The sequence below is a fragment of the Theropithecus gelada genome, chromosome 11, assembly GCF_003255815.1.
Source record: "Theropithecus gelada isolate Dixy chromosome 11, Tgel_1.0, whole genome shotgun sequence".
Classification (NCBI taxonomy): domain Eukaryota; kingdom Metazoa; phylum Chordata; class Mammalia; order Primates; family Cercopithecidae; genus Theropithecus; species Theropithecus gelada.
In genome coordinates, this window is record NC_037679.1 from 103,934,626 (window position 1) to 103,960,228 (window position 25,603).

Genomic DNA, 25,603 nt, shown 5'->3' on the forward strand with positions numbered 1-25,603 from the left:
GACTTTAAAAGGCAGGAACACACACAGCAACTGATGATTAACTCAACACAAGCGCTAAATTAAACAGTCATTCAAATAAAGGATTCCCTCAATCTAGAGTACCCACATGCAGCATTCTATAATGGTTTGAAGGTCTTACCTGTGTTTTGTACAATACGGAATCTTACAGGAAATACTTAGTAATTATTTTAACAAGCTTTTGAAAAACTCTCCTTGCCCCACCCGCAAAACATTTGTACGTCCAGCTTTTATTGCTGTGAATAGTTTCAACTCAAGTGCTAAAGAGAGCATTACCTTTAGTAAAAATGCAGACTAGTCTAAATCTTGTATGTAGTTGCTTCATGTAGGCAGTTCAGCTAATGCCCACACATTAATGTCTATATCCTACTCTACCAGGACTACTCTAATTATACTCTAGAATAAGCCTTTAGAGATACAGCATTTTATATTTTCTACTTCAGACTCATACTGCTACTTGGTTTGTACAAAGAATTTTAATTTAGCAGACTATCCATTGGCCCTCACTGTAGTATTACATTCCCTTAAGCATTTACTTACCACACTTGAGGGTGGATATACCCCATGGGGCTGAGATTGTGCTTGGACAGCAGAAGGTACATGCCCTGGGACTGTGACTGCAGAATGTGCCTGTTCATGTTGGGAACCATATGAAACTGTCTGCTGGCTGCTCACACGAGATTCTGTGAAGACAGAGGATCCCTGACCACTGTCAACTGTCCCATCAGCTGAAGGAAAAATGAATCACCCAAAAAAAAAAAGGAAAAAGAGAGAGAAAGACAAATCACAAAACGGAGGTTCACATTTTCTCATATTTTAGACCCATTATATTAGGGGTAACTAGTTATTCTTTGCACAGATTTGAACTAAATAAAAAATGAATTACAGCCATATTCCTTAGATTTCTATATTTAAATGAGGAATCCATATGGCTATCACAGAATCTTATCACCTGAAGACTAAGGGAAACAACATGGAACACTATAAGCCTTAAATTTGACACAGCTTTCAAAGTATGGAGGCCAGAAGGTTCTCAGTGTTAAACAGGTAATTAAATTAATAACCAGTGTTCTCATTAGTTTTTAGTCTATACACCACTCAGCTTTGCTAAAAGAGCTCAACCAGACTGATGGGTTCAATTTTAGTAGCCAGGCCGCTTCATTCTTCATTATTAATTCCATTTTATTTAAATAAATTGTGAAAAGTAGAAATCTACAAATTGAAACCTCCAGGATGTTGGAGTTTATAAAATTATTTTGTATCCTAATCACATTTCCTTACCACCCCATCCTTCTATTCTCCTAGTCACAGATATAAGAATCAAGCGAAGCTAGACAACAACCATTTCAAATTTTGTATAATAGTAGGATTCATAATTCAAAACCAAGAAGCCAATGCAAAATAACAAGAAGCTAAAAAAACCAATTAGGAGAATCATTAGCCTATCTGTCCACTTCCCAAGATACGTACATAACACAGATATACTGGGTTGCTGGTACTGTAGCTGTTGATGTTGATCTGCCTCGGGTTCTTCAGGTTCTACTTGTGTAGAAACTGAAGCTGAAGTGGTAGAAGCAGTAGGTACGCCGGTGCTAGCAGAAGGGAGCTGCTTGATTCCTGTCTGGGAAGCATTTGATTGTTCTACCTGCTGTTTGAGACTGCTCTCTTCCTGCTTTTTTTTTTCTTGCTCCTCCCGTACCAACTGCCGCTGCTCTCGTTTTCTCTTAATTAATGATACTCTGTCTTTGATAGCTTTAGCCATGGTCTTATGATCACCTTCACAGACATAACCAGACTCTACCTACAGAATAAAAGGGTATATTAAGCAGTAGTATACTGAAAGAAAACACCACCCGCCCATTCGCCCCCCCACCGCCCAAAAAAAGGCATTGTAAAAAAGTCGAGAAGAGGAGGAACAAAGAATTCTCTCAGGACTGGCCTTAACCGAACTGTAAAATTCCTGGTCTGCATTATGCATTTCCCTACCATCTTTGTAGATACCTGAGGAGTGGGTACCACCATTTTTTTTTTTTTTTTTTTTTGAGACGGAGTTTCGCTCTGTCGCCCAGGCTGGAGTGCAGTGGCCGGATCTCAGCTCACTGCAAGCTCCGCCTCCCGGGTTCCCGCCATTCTCCTGCCTCAGCCTCCCGAGTAGCTGGGACTACAGACGCCCGCCACCTCGCCCGGCTAATTTTTTGTATTTTTTAGTAGAGACGGGGTTTCACCGTGTTAGCCAGGATGTTCTCTATCTCCTGACCTCGTGATCCGCCCGTCTCGGCCTCCCAAAGTGCTGGGATTACAGGCTTGAGCCACCGTGCCCGGCCATTTTTGCAGAAACTCGAAGGGTAGGTATACCTTCACTCCTTATAACAAACAACAAAACAATGGGGCAACTAAAACCTCAGTTCCTAAACCAAGTAAGGTACTCTGTTCTATTCACTGTATTTCCCCCTCACTTGTAACAATTAACATTAACCTGTGTTGATTTTACTTTCTTTTAAAAGGCAACCACTTAATCTGATAAAACAACTGTGGTACGAATATGAAGATTTAACACTCCTCCTCCCCTCCAAAAAAGCCAAAAAGCTCAGATAATACAAACAACTAACAGTTAAACACAAGTAACTCATACCTGATCTCTTCCCAGAGGCAACTACCACTTTTGAATGGTTCTTATAAATCTGAGTAGAGATATTCTGAGTTATCTTTCCATAATAATTAGCTATTTTGGGCACTATGGCAAGCATAAATTTGGGGAAGGGTTTCCTTTGGAAGAGTGATCTTTTAGACATACTTCAAATAATAATACATCAAAGGCTTCCTACTAATATTTGATTAGGAAAACTCTCTTCAAAGTAAAAACAATTCATGGTCCTATGTCTGTTTATAGGGTTCATCCAGATAACTGATCAAAGGCAAATGCACCAATATGTAGAAACGTAACTTGTCATTCTAAATGAATGATGCTTATATAAACTGGGAGTCACTCAATCTTACAGACTTTTCAAATGACTTTGGAATGCATTCTACTAGTTCTACCTATCTATCTCATCCATCTATCCCTATGTATATATATCTCTCTCTACATATTTTCTCAAAAATAACTTTTGGCCAGGCGAAGTGGCTCACACCTGTACTCCCAGCACTTTGGGAGGCTGAGGTGGGAGGATCACGCCTGCCTATACTAAAAATACAAAAACTAGTCAGGCGTAGTGGCACATCCCTATGGTCCCAGCTTCCTGGGAGGCTGAGGCAGAAGGACTGCTTGAGTTCAGGAGTTTAAGGCTGCAGTAAGCTGTGATTATCAGGCCACTGCACTCCAGCCTGGTGACAGAGCAAGACCCTGTCTCTCTCTCCCTCAAAAAAAAAAAATTTACTTTTAAAAAAGACTATAAAATCTAACACCCATTATAAAAGCAATACAAAGAAGGGAGTTAAAAAAACAAAAAACAAAAAACAAAAAACACACACTGGAAAATCCTACTAATCAAAGATAACTTTTAGGGCCATCACAATTTTCTGTCAATGGGATATGTCACACACAGCACTTTATCAACTGCTTTTTTGCTTAATAATAGTATCGATGTATATAAGTCTAGATCAATTTTTAAATGGCTAGTTAATGTCAATTTACCATTTCTTGAGCAACATCTTCTGGGACATCTCTCTCTAAATCAAAAGAAAACTCAATAGCTTCATTGTCTTTGTATTTTCCCTTTAATTTCTTAATATCTTCAATACGTAGCCATAATTTTATGGCTATTTTTTCTCCATCGTCTTCTTCTGCTAATTCTACCCGTACTCCTGTTTCCTCTTGGAAGAAGGCATGATTCAAAAGGTCTTTGATGGAATATCTTCCAAACAGAGGGGAAAGAAAAGGAACAAAAATAAAACACCATTAGTTTGAAAAAATAATTTTCAAATGTGGCCAATTATTGTTATTCACAGAAGAAAAAAAATGGGAAAAAATACATGGGAAAGTTTATAACTCATTTTTACATTGCTGCATTTGAATGGTAACTACAGAGGTTTACTCTCAAGTTATAAAACATCATAACAATCTCATTCATGAATAAGAACTGATAGTGATAATTTTTAAATCCAATGATCACTTTAGTAATAGTATACTAAGTAATGGTGAGCTAACACAATTGGCTCTATTAAAGCTTCAAAATACCACATGATCATTTATATAGCATTTTATAAGTAACATAAATCTTCAAATTTATGATCTTGTTGACCAACACCCAATTCAATATCATCTCCTGATTATTGGGAAATGGAGGCGCAGAAAGGTTGAGAATCTTGCTCACAGTCATAAAAGGTGTAAATGCTGAAATAAAAACTAGAAAATAAATATTTTTGTTTCTAGTTTGGTACCTTCTAACACAGTAAGCTTTATTTACACCAATAAGTTCTCTTAATCCTTGTTCAATAATTTGTGTACTGGGCAAGCAGAAGTCTGATTGCGAAACAGTCTTAAGATAAAATGATTTCAATATGCCAATAATCTAATAAGCTGCTCCATCAAGAGTTGAAACAGGCTGGGTGCAGTGACTCACACCTGAAATCCCAGTACTTTGGGAGGCCAAGGTGGGTGGTTCACCTCAGGTCAGGAGTCCGCGACCTGCCTGACCAATATGGTGAAACCCCGTCTCTACTAAAAATACAAAAATTAGCCGGGCGTGGTGATGTGCGCCTATAGTTCCAGCTACTCAGGAGGCTGAGACAGGAGAATTACTTGAACCCGGGAGGCAGAGGTTGCAGTGAGCTGAGACTGTGCCACTGTACTCCAGCCTAGGTGACAGAACAAGACTATGTCAAAAAAAAAAAAAAAAAAAGAGTTGAAACAAACATTCCTTTATTTATAGTAAAAAAAAAAAAAAGTTCTTGAAGAGATTTAATGACCCAGCATATATACAAATGAAAACTCAAACTAAATTTTTACTTAATACAGCCTTAAAAACCATGAAGTTAAGCTCTCCTAAATAATGATGTTATAAAAAGAACGAGACTGGAGAGGTGAAATGACGGAATTCTTTAATTTGGTTGATCTATCTGGTTGCTCTCATTCTTCAGGTGGTTGATTATGCTCAATTTGCAATTTATATTTGTACTAGCTGGTCTCCTTTTTCTTTTTTGGAGGATGGAAGGGGGTGGCAAAGATAGACTGTTTTCCAAAAGCAGACACTGGACCTTCACCATGCCTAACGGGTGATGAATCAGCTATATGGGAGATCGGATACTTGCTACTCCTCTAAGAAAACTCCTCTGTTAGTACGAATGACAAAGCCACATCTCTTTCTAACCCCTGGGTGAAGTCTTCTCTTTTTACTTAGGAATTTTTGTGTTTTGCTCTTCTTCAATTCCGGCATAAGGACAGCAAATCAGACCTATAATAGTTGAGTTGACTTTAAAGAGCCAAGGTTTTATTTCACCATTTAGAATTCAATGGTAAAGGACTAAGGAAAGATTTCCTGTGTTAGATACTAAACTCTTAATTTTGAGTTTCACAAATCATGCTGATGTTTTAAGTAAGTAGTTCTCATGGAATGTAGCTATGTTTATGGTGGTTCTGGTTTACTGAAACTCTACCAAACCATATTTTTACAGTGTTCCAGTATATCACATCTGTATAACCATAATGAACAAAACCCTATCTTTAAAAATGTTACAGGCACAAATAGAGAAACCAATCACAAATATTAAATACACCGAAGAATGAGTATTGTACTCAAAGCACATTACTTTTTAGGTTTTGCTCAAGTATCACTCAGGTCAAAAGAGGCAACTTACCTTTCATCTTTGTTTTGTCGTATGCATCCTTCAATAATTTCCTTCACTTCAGGAATTGCTACTTTGTCAAAACTGGCTGGCTTCACCCCCTGAAAAGCATAAACAGAAATACATTAATAAAAAGCAGGGTCTTTGACCTTTGTTTTTTAAATTTCCAATTAAGGTTCTTCTAGGTTCCTTTCTTACTATCCTGGCTTTTTTTCTGATTTGCCTGCAGGAGTTGGTCCACACTACCCTGCAGTGTCACAGTTGGGTAGTGGCAATTTAGCTCTTCACAAGAAAACATGGAACAGTGACAGTGGGGTCACTTACTTCCATATGTGGCAATGAAAAAATTTAGGCAGATGTTAATAATATCTTCTGCTGTGTTTCAAGTAAAGGGTTATTGACTAAAAAAGAAAGCTAAATGTTCTAATCGGTTAGAAGATCTTTTGTTCAACCTTGTTCCCTAAACACATCAATCAATACAGGATTTAACTATTTGGAACACCAAACCCATGTGTGGGCATGAATTCATATGCTTAGTTTGGCAGACATTGTATTATCATAGTAATCTTTAACAAACTCAAAGGAGTTGAGGATTTATATTGTTTTGGTATGATAACTGAAGGGCAAATTGTCCTGCACAAATAAAACACACTGAAAAGTAAAATATTGGACCCATGCGAAAGACAAGCTCTGCAATTAATCTCAGAAGAAAACTCATTACCACTATTACATGTGACACTACATAGTAGTCATCACAGTAATAACTTAGAATCTTTATAAAGAATAAATAAATTCTTTCTTTTTTTAAAAAATTTTTCCCCGAGATGGAGTCTTGCTCTGTTGCCAGTATGGAGTGCAGTGGTGCGATCTTGGCTCACTACAACCTCTGCCTCCTGGGTTCACACGATCCTCCTGCCTCAGCCTCTTGAGTAGCTGGGAGTACAGGTATACACCACCACGCCCAGCTAATTTTTTTATTTTTAGTAGAGACGGGATGGGGGTTTCTCCATGTTGGCCAGGCTGGTCTCAAACACCTGACCTCAGGTGATCTGCCCTCTTCGGCCTCCCAAAGTGCTGGGATGACAGGCGTGAGCCACCATACCCAGATAATAAATTCTTTAAAAATAAATTTTCAGGTTGGGCGCTGTGGCTCACACCTGTCATCCCAGCACTTTGGGGAGGCCGAGGTGGGTGGATCACGAGGTCAAGAGATTGAGACCATCCTGGCCGACACGGTGAAACCTCGTCTCTACTAAAAATACAAAAATTAGACGGGCATGGTAGTGCGTGCCTGTAGTCCCAGCTACTCAGGAGGCTGAGGCAGGAGAATCTCTTGAACCCGGGAGGCAGAGGTTGCAGTGAGCCGAGGTCGAGCCACTGTACTCCAGCCTGGCGACACAGCAAGACTCCATCTTTAAAAACAAAACCAAAACCAAAACAGCAATGTGTGGAAAATATACGTAAGATGTAAGAACCAAATGCTACTGTCTAAGAGGTGGGGTGAAAGAGAAAAATATCTCATCTATTCCGACCTCATCTAAGTCACCACACAGATCGAGAGCTGAAGCACTGATACGCTGTTCAAGGGGCACTGTAAGTCAACAGACACATAAAACAAAGGGAATGGAGTTGGGGTGGGGTGGTCAGAAAAGTTAAGTTATTAAATATACATAATTCTAATTATCTATAGTTTCAATGACAGATATGGTAAAACAAAATTAGTAACTAATAAATCACAGAAACGCATGTAATCTCTCATAGATCTAAATGAAATAAATGAAATATATCAAATGATTAGCTCTAAAGTCTTTTAAGTACAAGAGTTATATCCAAAACTGGATAATACTCAATTACTCATTGTATTATTCCAAAGACCCAATTTGGAGAATTCTACTCCCAGGGCTAACTTTTCACAGCAAGGAGCTGTGCAGTAGGGCTGACCCTAAAGTTAAATTCATGTATTTACAAGCTTCATTTATGAGAATGACTACAAAGATCACTATCTGTATTTTCCTCATCTTAATTTTCAAACTCCATCTAAGTTTTTCCCAGCTTGTTTTTATCTTCATATAATTCTAGTGAAAACAAAATAATGCTGCTGAAGCAAAGGCTGCTTTAATTGAGCAAGCTGGTATTTCAAACTTAAGACTTACAAAAATAGGAAATGCAAGAAAAAAAATGAATACCATGCACTAAAAATTCTCTGGTAGCAGAAACTGAGTACAGTTAGCCCTTCTTATTCATGGTTTCCACGTCTGTGGATTCAACCAACTATAAATTGAAAATTTAAAAGAGAAAACTGCATCTGTACTGAACACGTACAGGCTTTTCCCTGTCATTATTATCTAAACAATTCAGTATAACAACTGCTTAGCTTATATAGCACTCACAGTGTATTAGATATTGTAAATAATTTTTACATGTAAATATTATGGGTCATTTTACATTTCTGGAACTTGAGCATTTTCAAATTTTGGTATCCACAGGAGTGTGGAGTCCTGGAACCAATTCCCCAGACAAGGAGGAACAACTGTATTTTGGTTTACATTTGGTTTTAGTTTTCTACAATAAACACGTAAAAACTGCATAAACTTTTTTTTTGTAAAGATAAGTTCTTGGCCAGGCGTGGTGGCTCACGTCTATAATCCCAGCACTTTGGGAGGCCAAGGCAGGCGGATCACCTGAGACCAGCCTGGCCAACATGGTAAAACCCCATCTCTACAAAAATTAGCTGGGCATGATGGCGGGTGTCTGTAATCCCAGCTGCTTGAGAGGCTGAGGCAGGAGAATCATTTGAACCCAGGAGGCAGAGGTTGCAGTGAGCCCAGACAGAGCCGTTGCACTCCAGCCTGGGTGACCGAGCAAGCCTCTGTCTCAAAAAAAAAAAAAAAAAAAAAAAGAAAGAAAGAAAATAAGTTCTTGCTCTGTTGCCAAGGCTGGAGTGCAGTGGTGGGATTGTGGCTCACTGCAGCCTCAAACTCCTCCTGCCTCAGCCTCCCAAGTAGCTGGGACTACAGGTGTGCGTCACCATGCCCAGCTAATTTTTTGTCTTTTTGGAGAAACAAAGTCTTGCTGTGTTGCCCAGGCTAATCTTGAACTGGGCTCAAACGATTCTTCCACCTTGGCCTCTCAAACTGCTGGGATTACTGGTGTGAGCTAACACAATTGGCTCTTCTGATTACTTTGATAGCATTTTAAAAGTCTAGGGCCAGGTGTGGTGGCTCAAACCTGTAAGTCCCAGCACTTTGGGAGGCCGAGGCAGGAGGATCGTTTGAGCTCAGCATGGGCACAAAGCAAGACCCTGTCTCTCCAAGGAGACAAAAACTAGTGGGGTGTGGCGGCACATGTGCCTGTAGTAGTTGGGTGTGGCGGCACATGTGCCTGCAGTCCACTTACTCAGGAGGCTGGGCCAGAGCATGATTTAAGCCCGGGAGGTAAAGGCTGCAGTGAGCCATGATCGTGCCACTGCCCTCTAGCCTGGGTGACCCAGTGAGACCCTGTCTCAAAAAAAAGATTCCTTCTTCCATAAGCACATACATTTCAGGGGAATGTATGTAGCCTACTGGCAATAAAACTATGTATTAATTTAACAAAGCAAATGTATACTGATTCTTCTGTTTTAATCTAGCATAGGCACATTGAAAGGACAGAAACATTTAACAATAAAAGACTTGAATTCAGTGTGAACTGGACAAACAGAAGTAGTTCTGAGCTTCAGATTTCCTGTCTAGCCAATAATGATAATACCTGTCCAACTTGTCTATCTGAATTTACAACAACTGAATTCAAATGTCGTATCTGGGTTCAAAGCTCTCTGAAGTATTAAGTTCGCTGACCCACGGCTACCTGAGTAAAAAGGCAATCACCAAAGATAATAAAGGAAGGAAAATCTTCTCTTGAACCTGCTTTCATCCTTGATTATCCTTAATAATAATCCTCTTGCTAATCCTATCCCTGCCAACATGTATGAATTCACTACTTTACAAATAGGAATACTTATTGAGCAAAACAGGTATTAAGATACAGCAAAACCAGTAACTGTGCATAATACAACTTAACATTTAGTAGGTTCTGCTGCTTTTTCAACCTTTAGTCAAGAGTTTTGTATAGAAAATTCCATACCAATGCTATACCACATATTCAAATACTACTACTGCCTTAAAAAATGTACTGTAGGTGCCAAGGGAGCCAATAAAACTGAGACACACCTTACCAGTCCAGTAGCTGGTATTAAAAGATTAAGACTGCTTAATGCTACCCACTTAAATACTGAAAAATATAACAAGGAATTTTACCAGTCAGCAACCATCAGTAAGCCAGGATTATTAAACTACCTAGCAGAGGTATTCTGAATCATTTAAGAAGCAAGCATATACAGGTATTGTATAGTAAAAGTAAAAGTGTACATGCAATGATTATGAAACCTGATAGTAAAAGTGACCCACAGAAAAGTCATCTGGGACATGTAATAAAAAGCTGTTTAAAATAAATACAAAATTACAGTTTTTAAAATATACTTACAGGCTTCTTGTTCTTAAGACATAAGAACTCAATGTAATTTTTATAACTGATAATTTTTGAAAGGTGAACTAGATTATTCTACAACACGATTTTAAGCGCCAGACAGAACAAAATAATGGTAACAAGATGTTTTCATGATAAAAGAAGAAAAAAGAACTAAGCTAGATAAGTTGGGCTACTATCTTACACAGAACAAAACCAGAGTTTGTTAAGGACATACAGCCCTCTCAGTCCACTCCTCCAGAGCCAACAACTCACTGGCTCTACAGATTATTTTTCTCTTACTTTTCTAATTCACAAGAGTTATCTTTAGGCAGTAATGTCATATGCTTTTTTGACTTGGGATAGTAGCTTATTTTTCTTCATTAAATGTAAGTGTTTCTTGAACATCTACTGTACACTCATTACAAAACACAAAGGCCACTTCTGCACAATTTTAAATGGGGTACAAAAAATGAACAACTGTAATTATGACAGCACAGTAAGAGTCTGATATAAGAGAAATGTTTATCAAATTTTATGTTGCGTTATTTGAGCTAAAAAACCCACAAAAACATGTACATATTTTATGGACTGACTTCTCATTTGAATTCTACAGACCATGTTTTGCCAACTAATCTGCTAGAGAAACAAAAGTGGGTCATAATACGGGGTTCTCTGATTTAGTCTTTCAGATCCTAAAAACTGCCAGCACTTGCTTCTTAAAAGCTTATGCTTTGACTGTGGTAGGGTAACATTAACAGGAACTCTTAATAAAAGTAAACTTCTCCCTAACCATTCAGAATTAACAAAAGCCTACCTCTTCCTCACACAGAATACAGTATAAATTCACTAAATTACAGAACTCTAAATATTTTTAAAGCATTCTCAAGTTAACAATTTCAATATTTTAATGGAAACTTTCTACCAATATCAGCAAAAAGGCTACAATATAGACTGATATATATACTGGAAATTCTTACCTACCTCATTTATACAATCCTTCTGAGGGTAGCAGCAGCAATGAGAATGTATGATGACAAATACTGAGCAAAAGTCTTTCTTTGTAAAAATATCCATCAGAAAAGGCAAAACAGATTTCTTATTGGAGGAAAATGAGGGAAAAAATGGCTATGATATACATTAGCCCACAGCATAAGGAAGGCAGACATCAAAGTCAGACTGAAACACAGTTTCTTGTTTAACACTAGCCATGCTTCCCCAACTCTCAGACATGAATTTGCTCTACTCAGCCAACAATAGATCTATTCTAGATTGACAAAACTACATGCCCAACAGCAGGAAAACTATTCTGTTAATATTCCTCCTGCTTCTCTGCCAACAGTAATAGATTCCTGGACAAGCAAAATGAGATTTTTACTTGCTCAATGCTCCACCTACTTTGTCCACAGGTTCTGTCTCCTTGACCTATCAAAACCTTTCTTAGATGCTTAACTGTATGTACACTAGAAACCCATTTACCGAAAACACTCCCTTTCCCCAATCACTTTGAAAGCGTACTTTAAAAGAAAAAGGGGATTTTCAATGAACAAACTATAAACTCAGAACATGTAGCCAAACAAACACTGGACAGGGAATCACAATACTGGGGCTGGGTTGTCAGTTCAATCCATCGTATACTATGTTTGCATGACCTGGACTATATCCCTTACATTTGTTTTTAAAGTGGAGATAATAGTTCCTCTGTTCACCTGATTTAAAAGGCAGTGATATTAAGGCAGACTGCTTTACTACTCTTTCACAGTATATTTTTAAAAAATCAACAGTATTTATGTACACAAGTGGTATGAATTTTTTGCTTCTTCTCCCTCCTATAAGTCTCAAAATTAAGACATTCCACTTGCTAGGAAGATCTCATAGACCCAAATAAAAACTACTTTAATTTTAGTGATTAAGGGAAAGTTTTTCTTCAGGGCATTAACAAAGATTGTAGAAACAGCATTGCTCATTGCTTTGTTATAATGGGTAACGGATTAAAGTCCTCTCTCCCTTGTAATTTTGTAGGCTTGAATCCTGATGAAGACAGTGGATGCTAAGGCTTCAATTACCAACAGAAGCATAAGACAATGGCTTGGAAACTGTTTGGAAGTAATAGATCTAAAGGTTAGAAATGCTACCAATTCTAACAGGCTATCTCAAAGCAACTACCACTAATCTCTGGCTCAATACAATTTATTACTACTAAGGAGTCTAGGATGTCAGGTATTGCTCAGAAATGCAGCAATGTGCGCTGCAAAAGTGCAGCCTACCTCTAACTTAAGTGTATGAACAAGCCTGCGTAGGACCATGCTTGGCTAAATGAAAGAGCTAGAAAACAAGTGCCATGTGTCCTGCTTCAAAGGTCCATCAGATATAAAGATGTGGGTAGTTTTAAAACTCTATTAGGCAACAAATAAACCAAGCTGAGGGGACTTTTGGGGGCTTGAGGAGACAAAGGTATGATGTAGGCACAAATATCTAGATTCTTTTTTTTTTTTTTTTTTTTTGAGACAGAGTCTGGCTCTGTCGAACAGGCTGGAGTGCAGTGGCGCGATCTCAGCTCACTGTAAGCTCCACCTCCCGGGTTTACGCCATTCTCCTGCCTCAGCCTCTCGAGTAGCTGGGACTACAGGCGCCCGCCACCTCGCCCAGCTAGTTTTTGTATTTTTCAGTAGAGACGGGGTTTCACCGTGTTAGCCAGGATGGTCTCGATCTCCTGACCTCGTGATCCGCCCGTCTCAGCCTCCCAAAGTGCTGGGATTACAGGCTTGAGCCACCGCACCTGGCCAAATATCTAAATATCTAGATTCTATAAAGAGCAACCTTTTCTATAAATCAAAATAAGAGTTTTCAATATATACAACAAAAATACCATTCACAAATAGATAACAGTTTACATATCTAAAGTAATTCCTCTTTCTCTCAAACTCAGTGCCTTTCTCTGGATTTCCCCCATTTTTTTCAATCGTGTCATTATTTCCATAGTCCAGAGAAAAACCTTAGTCATCGCTGGATGCTTCTTCCCCGACAATATTTAAGTACTACTATTATTCTCTATGGGCTCTTAAAACAAAGATAAAGTTAAAAACAACTGGGAAATGGTTTTGTGACTAGTACTCTTACTCTTCTCCAATAGCCAAAGATCTCTGACCAAGCAGAAAAAAAAAAAAAAAAAGGTTTTTACTGGCTTCTTTGCTGCCTCTCAAGTCATTGTTTTTGTATTACAAAAGTAACCATCAAAGTTCTAATTTCTAATACCTCATCTCTTTAAGCCTAGACCAATTTAAGATGGGCCTCGTATTTCCATTCTCTTCATCTCCAATTTGTGTTTTACATTGTGGCTAGCTCCAACCATCTGATATCCATTTAAGCATCTGACATTTAACCATTTCCAATCATCTGATATCATTTAATATAATCACACTGCTCAAAAATGGTTAATAGCTCTCCACAGCTACTAAATGGTCACAGGATCACAGATCTAGAAGGAACCAGAATAACAGTCCTTCCTTGTTCAGAATGCAGAAATGTGGTCCAGAGATTAATTCTACGTCAAAGTTAGAATTAACCCATTAGCCAGCTAGGCGCGGTGGCTCACTCCTGCAATACCAAACTTTGGGGGGCAGAAGCTGGCGAATCACGAGGAGGTCAAGACCGTCCCAGCCAACGTGGTGAAACCCCGTCTCTACTAAAAATATAAAAATTAGCTGGGCATGTTGGCACATGCCTGTATTCCTACCTACTCAAGAGGCTGAGTCAGGAGTATCATTTGAACCTGGGAGGCGGAGGCTGCAGTGAGCCAAGATCACACCACTGCACTCCAGCCTGGGAACAGAGCAAGACTCCATCTCAAACAACAACAACAACAAAAAAGAATTAATCCATTAATTCAACTGGTTGACTATGGAGTGTCCCATCTAGTCTAACAGCTATCAGGCAATCTGCTAGATACACTGCACCACCTTCAGCACCTATAAGACAAATGTAATCTATATTCCAGTGAAGTATGGGCCTAATCAATGGTAAAACAAAAACTAGAATTCAGATTTTTCAGTATCTAATTTAATGTTATTTCTAGTCCATGTTATTGTGCTTTTAAAGGTGGTATGAAAATCATAATCAAACTTCCACCCACATCTTTACCCAATCTTCCCAAAGTAAGTTCAAACTGGTTACTTGTTCACTGAATACTTTAGTGAACACTTCTACCAACAAGAATACTTTTCCTATTCTGCCCCCTTTTTTCAGTCAACTGAGTCTTATGCTTCTTTCAAGGTATACCTCAAATCATATATACATATAATCCATTAGAGAAAGTAGCAATTACAAAGTATTAATATGAATCTTTTAGCATTTAGGTTATCTACACTATATCAGAAAACTCAGTACTGCTGTATTTAAATATGGAAAACAATCTTTCTACATCCTTTCAGTTTTTATTCTGTAGTCTACTGCCTTGTGAATTACAGATCAAATTCTGGGTAGGTAAGTAAGGTCAGCTTTTTTGAGGAATTCTGAAATAATGATTTAATTAATAATTATTATTTAGTACCTAAACACGGGGAATTGCTACCACCTTTAATCTTAATCAAATCACAGCAGAATAATGAAAAGGTTCTGAAAATCATGCAAAATGTTCCTAAGATACAGCCCCTCAATACTTGAACTTTTCTTTTACATTTATAACCTAAATTTGCTGGATGGACATAGAAACAAAACTTATTAAGGAACTAGTTCAGCTAATTCCAATAGATTTTCACTGATAGCACAACAAATTCTAGCTGCTAAAGAAATAAATACAAAGTTTCCTTCAACTTTTCAAACACCATCTAATCAGGAATCAGCCTCACTTGTTTGAGTAAAAAAGTAGGGTGAATTGCAATCTGTTATATAAAAACTAAAAGGAATTTTACCCTAATGGCTTTAATTCTGTTTTTCCCAGACAAATGTTCAAACCTTGCAATCCAAAAGCTAATGGAATCAGTGACAAAGTCAAATTACACAAACAAAGTAATTAAAAATCCCCATTATTTCTAACTTGGTTGTTATAGGGCTGGATTCAGCCAGATTCTTACAGGTATGAACCATTAGTTTACAGGAATTTGAACATACCTTATGATCCCATTGGAAAACAAGCCTCTTCGAACTCCCTACCAAATCAAGCTAGCTCTATCAAAGAAATTAACTTACTCATGATTCCCTAAGGCTCGTTACTCTCTGAATGCATGAAAGCTTGTGTACTGCTCCAGTTCAAATGCACTATCCTTCATATAAAAAGTTGATGTCATTGCTTGCTGCAGTTATTATTATTTTAAAAGCACACCGAAGTTGTGCTAAATATATTCCTACTTTTACTTGGATCTTCTCATTATCAGTGGCATAGATTTTCATGATAACTGGGTCAAGATTACAAGTATAGCATACAATTAAGAAGTTTTTCTCTGTTAAACAGGGAGAATGAATCTTTGCTCAGAGCTCAAAACTGCAGTACCAGACTTTTGCTACTCACATCTCCTAAACTTTTTACCCTCAGTTTTCCTTGCGGTCCAGAAAACAGATTAAAAACAAAACAAAAAAGAGGTAAAGGAAAATAATGTTAATGTTTGTATTAGTATCATGTTAAGAGAATCTTGATTTCTGACTACTATTATTTCTCCTGCATGTCCCTAGGCAAAATGCTTAAACTCTGAGTCTGTTTTCTTACCTGTGAAATGAAGACATTATCTACTTACCATGATATAAAAGATTAAAACAGTATATGTAAAGTACTTTGCAAGGTGAGGTGATTGACAAGATTACAAATAAATGTTAGCTCATTCTCCTGCTTAAAGCTTGATTTTATGTGACACTTATGAAACACATTTAAATTAATGCAATTTGCTGAATGTCACTGGTTAAAATAACACAAAAAGAGACACCTTATTTCACTGCTAAATATGTATTAATAATAATAATGATGTTGATGATAATGGTGATACCTATTAGGCACTGATTGATAACCACATGCCAGGCACTTTGCCTTTCTCATTCAATCTTCACAAATACTTTAGGCTCAGAAAAGTAAATAATTTGCTCAAGGTCTCACAGCTGGGCAATGACATTACCGGGATTTGAAAGGAAGCAGATCCAACTCCAAAGCCTGTTTCTTCCACCTAAAAAGGCAATCCTGAGCTGTTCAATACAAACTCTTCTTTGTATCCTTTCTCTAAGTTAGTACTACATCTACAGAAAGGGGAGAGTGGTTTACTGGTTACTACATAGCCAGGGTATACACAATAGACCTGGGATGAAAACCAGAAATCTAGAGTGGCTGGGGTCTGTGGCTGTGTTTGTATCAGGAAGCCCTAGGACCTCTTCCAATGGATAACCATGCACATTTCTTTAATAAGTATGCAACAGTTAAGCAGACTGACACTAACATAATTTTAAAATTAGTTAAATTTACTAATTCAAATTTTAAATCCCAAGCTGACTTAAGAGAAGGTACAATATTTCAAGGCCTATTTCAACACAGAATCATCATGATTGCTTATATAATTATATAAATTATATTATCTAAGAACTTATTTAAACCCCCCACATTTATCTCAGCACCCAAAACATAAGAAAACTTTTAGAAAAGTAACAAAGATCACAGCCCTTTTTATTCTTTGCTAGAAGCCAGAAGATGGGAATGGAGATTGGTAAAATCTAGACAGTATTTCCTAGGCAAGAAGTACAGTAATGGACGGTGCAGAATTGAGGACTATAGAGCATACACAACTAAATTTTCACAGCTTAGAGGAAAAATAAAGCACAAATGTATGCCACCTGCAGCATCCTTAGAAACTAAGGATTCTAGCACAGTTCCAATTGTTTTTACTCCACATTTTCTACAGCTTGATTTACTGGTTTTCCTTTTTAAAAAGCAACAACCAGGCCTGGCGTGGTCATTCACGCCTGTAATTCCAGAACTTTGGGAGGCCAGGGCTGGCGGATCATTTGAGGTCAGGAATTCAAGACCAGCCTGGTCAACATGGTGAAACCCCCGTCTCTACCAGAAAATATATGTTAGGCGGCTGTGGTGGCACATGCCTGTTGTCCCTCCCAGTTACTTGGGAGGCTGAAGCAGGAGACTCACTTGAACCCAGGAGGCGTAGGTTGCAGGGAGCCAAGATCGCGCCACTGCACTTCAGCCTGGGTGACAGAGTGAGACCCCGTCTCAAAAAAAAATAAAGAAAATAAAGAAAAATTTTAAAAAGCAATAACCAAAAAGGCAGAAAAAATGTAAAATTGCATAGAAATGCTATAATAATACAATTTTTAAGTCCAATTGGTTACTTATAATGTGACTTAAAAGTTTACATGAATGACTGAACAACAGTTTATTTAAATAACATTTTGCTATTATATTATATAGCCTACTTTTTATTTAATTAACCAAATAAAGGTACATGGAACTAAAAAAGACCTTAAGGGATTAATGACCCAGCTCATACTTCTCAAACTTTAATGTACATATGAATCGCCCTTGTACTATGTAAAATGCAGATTTTAATTTAACAGGCTTGGAAAGGGGCCAAAATTTTACATTTAATACAAACACCCTGAGATGCTGATTCTGTTGTTCTGAGGACTGTACTTTTGCATGGTTTGCTAAAACTGTGGTTCTCAAAGGTGTGGTATAAAGACCCTTCAGGGTCCTCAATATCCTGTCTTGTGGCCTATAAAGTATTTCCTTTCACAACTACATATCTGCATGAGGCCAGATTTTCTTCATATACTTCAACCCAAACAACATATTGTAACAGACTGAATAGAAAAGCAGATATGAGAATTTAGCAATCTTCTTTTAGACTAGACATTAGATTTGCAAAAATGTGGAAATGCCCCTCTTCTCAATAAGTTTTTAAAATTTGTTTTGGAAAATAGTTATTTGTCATAAAAATGCTTTTGATGCCAACATATACAGGGCTTATGTTATCATTTTTAAGTGCTTTTTAAAATTCTATTTTAATTTATAATACAGTAAAGTAGATAGAACACAAGTAAACAAAAGCTCTTTGGGGTCCTCAATAACTTTTAATACCATGCTGAACTAATCACTCAAGCCTGGGCCGGGCGTGGTAGCTCATGCCTGTAATCCCAGCACTTTGGGAGGCCGAGGCGGGTGGATCACTTGAGCTCAGGAGTTCCAGAACAGGCTAGCTAACACGGTAAAACCCTCGTTTTAACTAAAAATACAAAAATTAGCCGGGCATGGTGGCGGGCACCTGTAATCCCAGCTACTCGGGAGGCTGAGGCAGGAGAATTGCTTGAATCCAGGAGGCACAGGTTGTAGTGAGCTGAGATCATGCCACTGCACTCCCACCTGGGCGACAGAGATGGACCCCGTCTCCAAAAAAAAAAAAAAAAAAAAAAATCACTTGAGTCTCTGTTAGCTGTCTTGATCCCGTCTCAAAAATTCTCAGGTGACAGAACCTCAAACCTTTACCACCAAGGCCCCTCAATATTATACAATGTCGCCAAGTTCATTATGTTCAATTACAGTTTCTCTTCTTTCTTATGTAACCTCCTGAAGATCAGAAAACAGTTGTTGAGCATCTCCCTCTTCTAATAACGAATATAAGCCCCTTCCCTCAAGAAATTCAAAGGAACAAGTTTTAGTTTTACAAATTGACAATGATGGGTCTTGATAAAAAAGGACTCCTAACATTAGAAAAACTGTCTTGAAACATTTGAGGGACTACCAAGTGAAATTACGATTTGGTCTGCCCTATGAAGTCTCAGGGAAGAAAGAACAAGGTGAGAGTAATTATAGGGTAAAAATTATGGGGAAATACCTACCAAAAAAAAAAAAAAAAAACAGACCTAGCCCCATAATGGAAAGAGTTAAGCTAGTTGTTCAGAACTTACAACCGAGATTTGAGAACCTACAGAAGAGCCTTTCTAGTCCTAGGATAGCCTTTCTACCTATTATTGTTTTCTGCTTTATTTGCACAAAATAGTTTTTCCTATTCTATTAGGTTCGTGCAAAAGTAAGTGTGTTTTCTGCCATTAAGATAAAATATATTGCTTTTATAGGTACATCAGTTTCTACTTGCTGCTATTCAACTTCATTTTAGTAGGATAATTTTGAAGGTCACCTTAAATTTCACTTCTCTTTCATAGAGTAAATACAACTCTCCCAAATTTATATAATGTCTAATTTTGACTATATTTGATATTCCTTTGAATCATTTATTCTTCAAAATATTAATGAGTGCCTACAGTGTGCTGTGCACAATGAATATAAACAACGATGTAATAAGCCAAGCTCTAGGACAATACCTTTTAAGACACTATAATTTTCTCCTTCATGTATGCTATAGTCTGAATGTCTGTGTCTCCCTGAAATTTTTATGTTGAAATCTAATGTCCAATGAGATAGTATTAAGAGGTGAAGGTCTCTGGGAGGAGAGATCAAGTCATGAGAGCAGATCAGGTCATGATGGCAGAACCGTGAAAGGGATTACTGCCCTTGTAAGAGTCCTGAGGGGGCTTGTTTGACTCTTCCACCATGTGAAAATGACATGAGAAAGTCTGGTGTATGAGGAACAGAACCTCACTAGATACCAAATCTGATGGCACTTGATCTTGGGCTTTCCAGCCTTCAGAACTGTGAGAAATAAATGGTTGTTGCTTTATATGCCACCTAGTTTATGGCATTATTGATATAGCAGCCCAAATGGACTAAAACACTGTTCTCAATCTCTCTCCAGATTAAGAGGCAGCTATAGAGTTAAGCAGTTTAACAATGAGAAAGAGAGGAAGAAACTAAAGAACTAAAGGGAAATAAAACCTGCTGAATAGAACAAAATGTAGTATATATATGCAATGGAATAGTACTTAACCATTAAAAAGTACTGATACATGCTACCAAATGGATGTGCCTCGCAAACATTTTGCTAAGTGAAAGAAGTCAGACGCAAAATGCCACTTATTGTATAATTCCATTTACATGAAATACTTAGAATAGGAAAATCAAATCCAGAAACAGAAAGCAGATTAGTGGTTGCTAGGGGATGGGTTGGAGAGGGGAATGGGAAATGACTACTAACGGGTATGGGGTTTCATTTTGGGGATGATGGGAAGGTTCTGGAATTAGGAGTGATAACTGCATTAACGTTGTGAATATACTAAAAACCAGTGAACTGTATACTTAAAAATGGTTAATTTTATGATATATGAATTTTGTCTCAGTTTAATAAAAAACAAAAGCTGTTGAACAACTGAAAACAGGTTAAACACTATACTGAGAATACAGAAACAGTGACACCAGTCTTTCTAGGTTCTGTTAAACTTACTACCAAAGACATCTTTCATTTAAGAAGATTTTCTTCTCAACTGAGCTTTTGAGTTTGCATTTGGCAAATAAAAATGTTAAAGTTTTAGTTCTACCCTTAACAGAGAGAAAAGACTGCCTATACATTTTCTGACCTGTTAAGTAGCTACTTGCTTGCACCAAGATTCTCATGTCTATTGCAAGTACCGAGGCTAACGCATTCTTATAGAAGAACATCACCACTACTTTCGCAGATCAGTAATTTCTTACAGAGCTCTACCGGTGAACATGTTTTACAAAGTTCTGGTGACATGTTTAGCACAGGAGTGAGAAACTTTTCCTGTTAAGAGCCTAATAGTAAATATTGTAGGCTTTATGTATCATACAGTCTGTTGCAATTACTCAACTCAGCCATTATAGTGTGAAAACAGCCATAAATAATATGGAAGCAAATGAGTGTGGTTGTATGCCAGAAAAATTTATTTATGGACACTGAAATTTGAATTTCATGTAGTTTTCGTATCATATAAAATAGTCTTCTTTTGACATTTTCCCCAAACATTAAAAAATATAAAAACAAGCCAGGCATGGTACTCACAACTGTAATCCCAGCATTTTGGGAGGCTAAAGTAGGAGGATCACTTGAGGCCAGGAGTTTGAGACCAGTCTGGGCAAAATAGTGAGACCCCACCTCTACAAAAAAAAAAAAATAGCTGGACGTGGTGGCACACGTCTGTAGTCCTAGAGATTCAGAAAGTTGAGGCAAGAGGATCACTTGAGCCCAGAAGTTCAAGGCTACAGAGAGCTATGATTGTACCACTGCACTCAAGCCTGCGTGACAGAGCGAGACTTTCTCTCAAAAAATTAAAAACAAAACCAAAACCCATATGTATGTCATGGGCTGTAAAAAATGGGCACCAGGCTGGATTTGGCCAGGAAGCATAGTTTGCTATTCCATTTAGAATATGACAGAATGGGCCAGGCGTTGTGGCTCATGCCTGTAATCCCAGCACTTTGGGGGCCGAGGTGGGCAGATCACTTGAGGTCAGGAGTTTGAGACCAGCATGGCCAACATGGTGAAACTCCATCTCTACTTAAAAAAAAAAAAAAGCCAGACATGGTGGCAGGCACCTGTAATCCCAGTTACTCAGGAGGCTTGAGGCAGGAAAATCACTTGAACCTGGGAGGCAGAGGTTGCAGTGAGACGAGACTGAGCCATGCACTCCTGCCTAAAGGACAGAGTAAGACTCTGTCTCAAAATTAAATAAATAAATAAATAAATGGAATGATTTAGTAAATAAAATATGTAAACCATTTCATATATAAATTATAAATTTTATACTCTCCAAATCTAAAGTTATATATTTAACCTCACAATCAGGTTTGATATTCTGTTTGATCTTATACATACATGAGCATTTATTTTCATAAATGTTAAGTGGGAAAAAAAAATGAGGTTAGCTCAAATCTAATTCACAAACAAAATCTCTCTAATCCACCCACTTTGGCCTTCTCTCTTACAATTCCTTATTTCAGACTGTTAGTCATTTTCCTTAGATTACTTCAATACCCTTTTAACTGGGTTTTCAACATTTAGTCTTTCCTCAGAAATCCATTCTCCATTCTGCAGTCAGAAACAATCTTTCTAAAATTTAAGTCTGTATGTGTTGACATACATGATACCTACCCACTTTTAAAACAGTCCCCTCAGTGATCTACATTAAAGTCTAAGTTTTCCTTTTGTCCCTTATCCCTTGCTTGTTCCTTTTCCTACTTCCAAACTTGGTAGATAGAGAAAATTGTGGATCTTCAAATACAACACTATCTTAGTCTTTCCCTAATTCTTTAACACCATATACCTAACCTGTCTAAACTTGATTAGGTACCACTCTTACATGCCTTCATTAAGTACCTATCCCTAAAATATGTGTTTTCTATTGTATTGTAACTGTTTGCTTTATTTGTTTGTTCTCCTTCCCTTGGTAAGTTCTTTAGAGACAGGGACTGTGTTTGACATAACAATAATATTCAATATCTAGGATCTAGAAAACAGTCTGCAACATAGAAGAGACTTGAATATTTGTTGAATGAACCCACGAATTGTTATGGGGTTGAACTGCATCCCTCAAAAAGGTATGTTGTGGTTCTAATCTCTAGTACCTTACAATGTGAATTCTTTTGGAAACAAGATCATTGCACAAGTAATTAGTTAAGATGAAGTCATCCAGGAACAGTGTGCGTCCTTAACCCAATGACTGCTGTCTTTTTAAGAACAGAAGACACAGGTTGGCACAGTGGCTCACACCTGTAATCCCAGCACTTTAGGAGGCCAAAGCAGGTAGATTGCTTGATCTGAGGAGTTCTAGACCAGCCTGGGAAACATGGCAAAACCTCGTCTCTACAAAAAATACAAAAAAATCAGCCAACATGGTGGTGTGTGTCTGTGGTCCCAGATACTCAGGAGGCTGAGGCGGGAGAATCGCTTGAGCCTAGAAGGCAGAAATTGCAGTGAGCCGAGATCATGCCACTGCACTCCAGCCTGGGTGACAGAGCGAGATTCTGTCTCCAAAAATAAATAATAATAATAATAATAATAATAACAACAAGAGTTGGCAAGAATATGGGGAGATCAGAATTTTCTCACACTGATGGTGGGAATGTAATATGGTACAGCTATTGGAAAATAGGCTGGCAGTTCCTCAGATGGTTAAACATAGGATTAACATATATGCATGGCAATTTCACTTCCAGGTATATACCTAAAGGAAGTAAAAACAGATATTCAAACAAAAACTTGCACATGAATATTATTCATAGCAGCTCTATTCACAACAGCCAATGGTAGGAACAGTCCAAACGTCTACCAATGGATAAATGGCTAAACAATTGTGTTTATATATATATACACACACACACACACAACGGAATATTACTACTCAGACTTAAAAAGGAACGAAGCATGAACATTTGCTACAACATGGACGAACCTTGAGAACACTATACTAAGTGAAAGGGGCTAGTCACAAAAGACCACATATTAAATGACTATTTAGATGAAATGTCCAGAACAGAAAAATCTATAGTGACAGAAACAGATTAGGGGTTGCACAGGAGTTGGGGGAATGTTTGTATAGAAAAGTGATTGCTACAGGGTGCAGAATTTCTTTATCATGTGATAAAATTATTCTAAAGTTGACTGTGGTGATGGTTGCACATACCTATTGTTAAAGCAAACTAAATATGGCCCAAGAAGGACTTTGTACTTCTAATTTGAGTCTCTGCGGACTAACTGCAACCTAACTTAATAGGTAGACAAGACTGAAAACCTAACTTAGGAGTATGTGCCTGTAACTAACAACTGCTGAGGCTTGGCCAATCCCAACAGCCAAATTTCTTTCTTTCTTTTTTGAGACAGGGTCTCACTCTGTCACCCAGGCAGCAGTACAATGGCGTGATCTTGGCACACTGCAACCTCTGCCTCCTGGGTTCAAGCGATTCTCCTGCCTCAGCCTCCCAAGTAGCTGGGATTACAGGCGCCCATCACCACGCCCGGCTAATTTTTGTATTTTTAGTAGAGACGAGGTTTCGCCGTGTTGGCCAGGCCGGTCTCAAACTCCTGGACTCAGGTGATATGCCTGCCTCAGCCTCCCACAGTGCTGGGATCACAGGCGTGAGCCGCCGCGCCCAGCCCTAGTGGCCATATTTCAACCACTCATACATTGCTGAGTGTTCAAACTGTGTTCAAATAAGGCAAACAGCAAGCTGTAACCAGCAAGCTGTACAGAAACAGTTGTTTCTGTACCTCACTTCTGATTTCTGTATGTCACATCCCTTTTTCTTGTCTATAAATCCGTTCAGACCATGAGGCATCCCTGGAGTCTCTGAATCTGCTGTGATTCTGGGGGCTGCTCAATTCACGAATCGTTCATTGCTCAATTAAACACCTTTAAATTTAATTTGGCTTAAGTTTTTCTTTTAACACTGTGAAGATAATAAAACCAGTGAATTATACACTTTAAATGGGTTAATTATATAATATATTCAGTAATGCTGCTAGAAAAAAATCTAAATGTACATTTTTAGTATGCACATACAAAAAAGAAAATTATTCCTGATTAATACTCTGACTTAGCACATTATGCCATGCAGAGAATCAATCAAGTCCCCAAAAGTCTTCTAATGTTTAATTTGATAAGCACAAAATATTCTATTAACAAAGTTCGAAAATTCACTGAAGGATAGAAAGCAGACTTTAAGGACTACTGAAAGCCTATGACTTGATTATGTAATCAGAATCATACTTTTAAGTTTTAATATCTAGATATTTATCTCTACACAGAATAACTGGTCATGTATTTACTTTTTTATTGAAAAGTTGGAGGCGTTTTTAAAAATAAAATTCCTTGAATATATCACAGTCACAGATTTTGTAACTTCTGTGCAAATATGAGCCTCATTACACTTAAAAAAGCTAGTTACTGCTACTATCCTCCCAATCTTTTGTGGCAGAAACTCTAAGTCAAACCCTTCTGAAACACCAAGAATCTATTGAGATACAGGACATTTCAGAGTCAATCTAGTTATATGTCAAACACAACAAATGTATTTCTAAACTTTTTCAAATGTACTTTCTTATGTAATTTCAACAGATTTGTTCTTCACAACCTTAGCAGGCCTGGCAGTTATGACTATCACAATCATGAGGAAATTAAGGCTCAGGAGTCACAGAACAGAAACACCTGTTACTATTTAGCAGTATCACTCATATAGCATGTTGATCTACAAATCAACTTTGATCCACTACAACTTTTGTTATTTTTCCCCTCAGTTTTGAATCTACTGGCTTATATTTCCTCCATAATTACTTCATTACATGTTTTAATTAAAAAATCTGATTGCATTAGTCATATATTTTGGGCAAAAAGAAATGATTGAGTTTGCTGTGCTGTAACAATAAACCTAGTTCAGCTTCTCACCCTTTATCTCCCATCTATTCTA

The 25,603-nt window shown here is 37.8% G+C and overlaps 1 protein-coding gene across 7 annotated transcripts in view; it reads right to left on the reverse strand.

The window, feature by feature from the left end:
• WNK1 (WNK lysine deficient protein kinase 1) overlaps positions 1-25,603 on the reverse strand; it is a 156,765-nt gene that overhangs the window by 47,844 nt on the left and 83,318 nt on the right. For all 7 annotated transcript variants that reach the window (XM_025401983.1, XM_025401989.1, XM_025401988.1 and 4 more), the window contains exons 5-8: positions 5,815-5,903; positions 3,653-3,872; positions 1,489-1,819; positions 559-746 (exon numbers count right to left, since the gene is read on the reverse strand). In XM_025401983.1, coding sequence (XP_025257768.1) covers positions 559-746; positions 1,489-1,819; positions 3,653-3,872; positions 5,815-5,903 — 828 coding nt within the window. The remainder of the gene's footprint in view (positions 1-558; positions 747-1,488; positions 1,820-3,652; positions 3,873-5,814; positions 5,904-25,603) is intronic.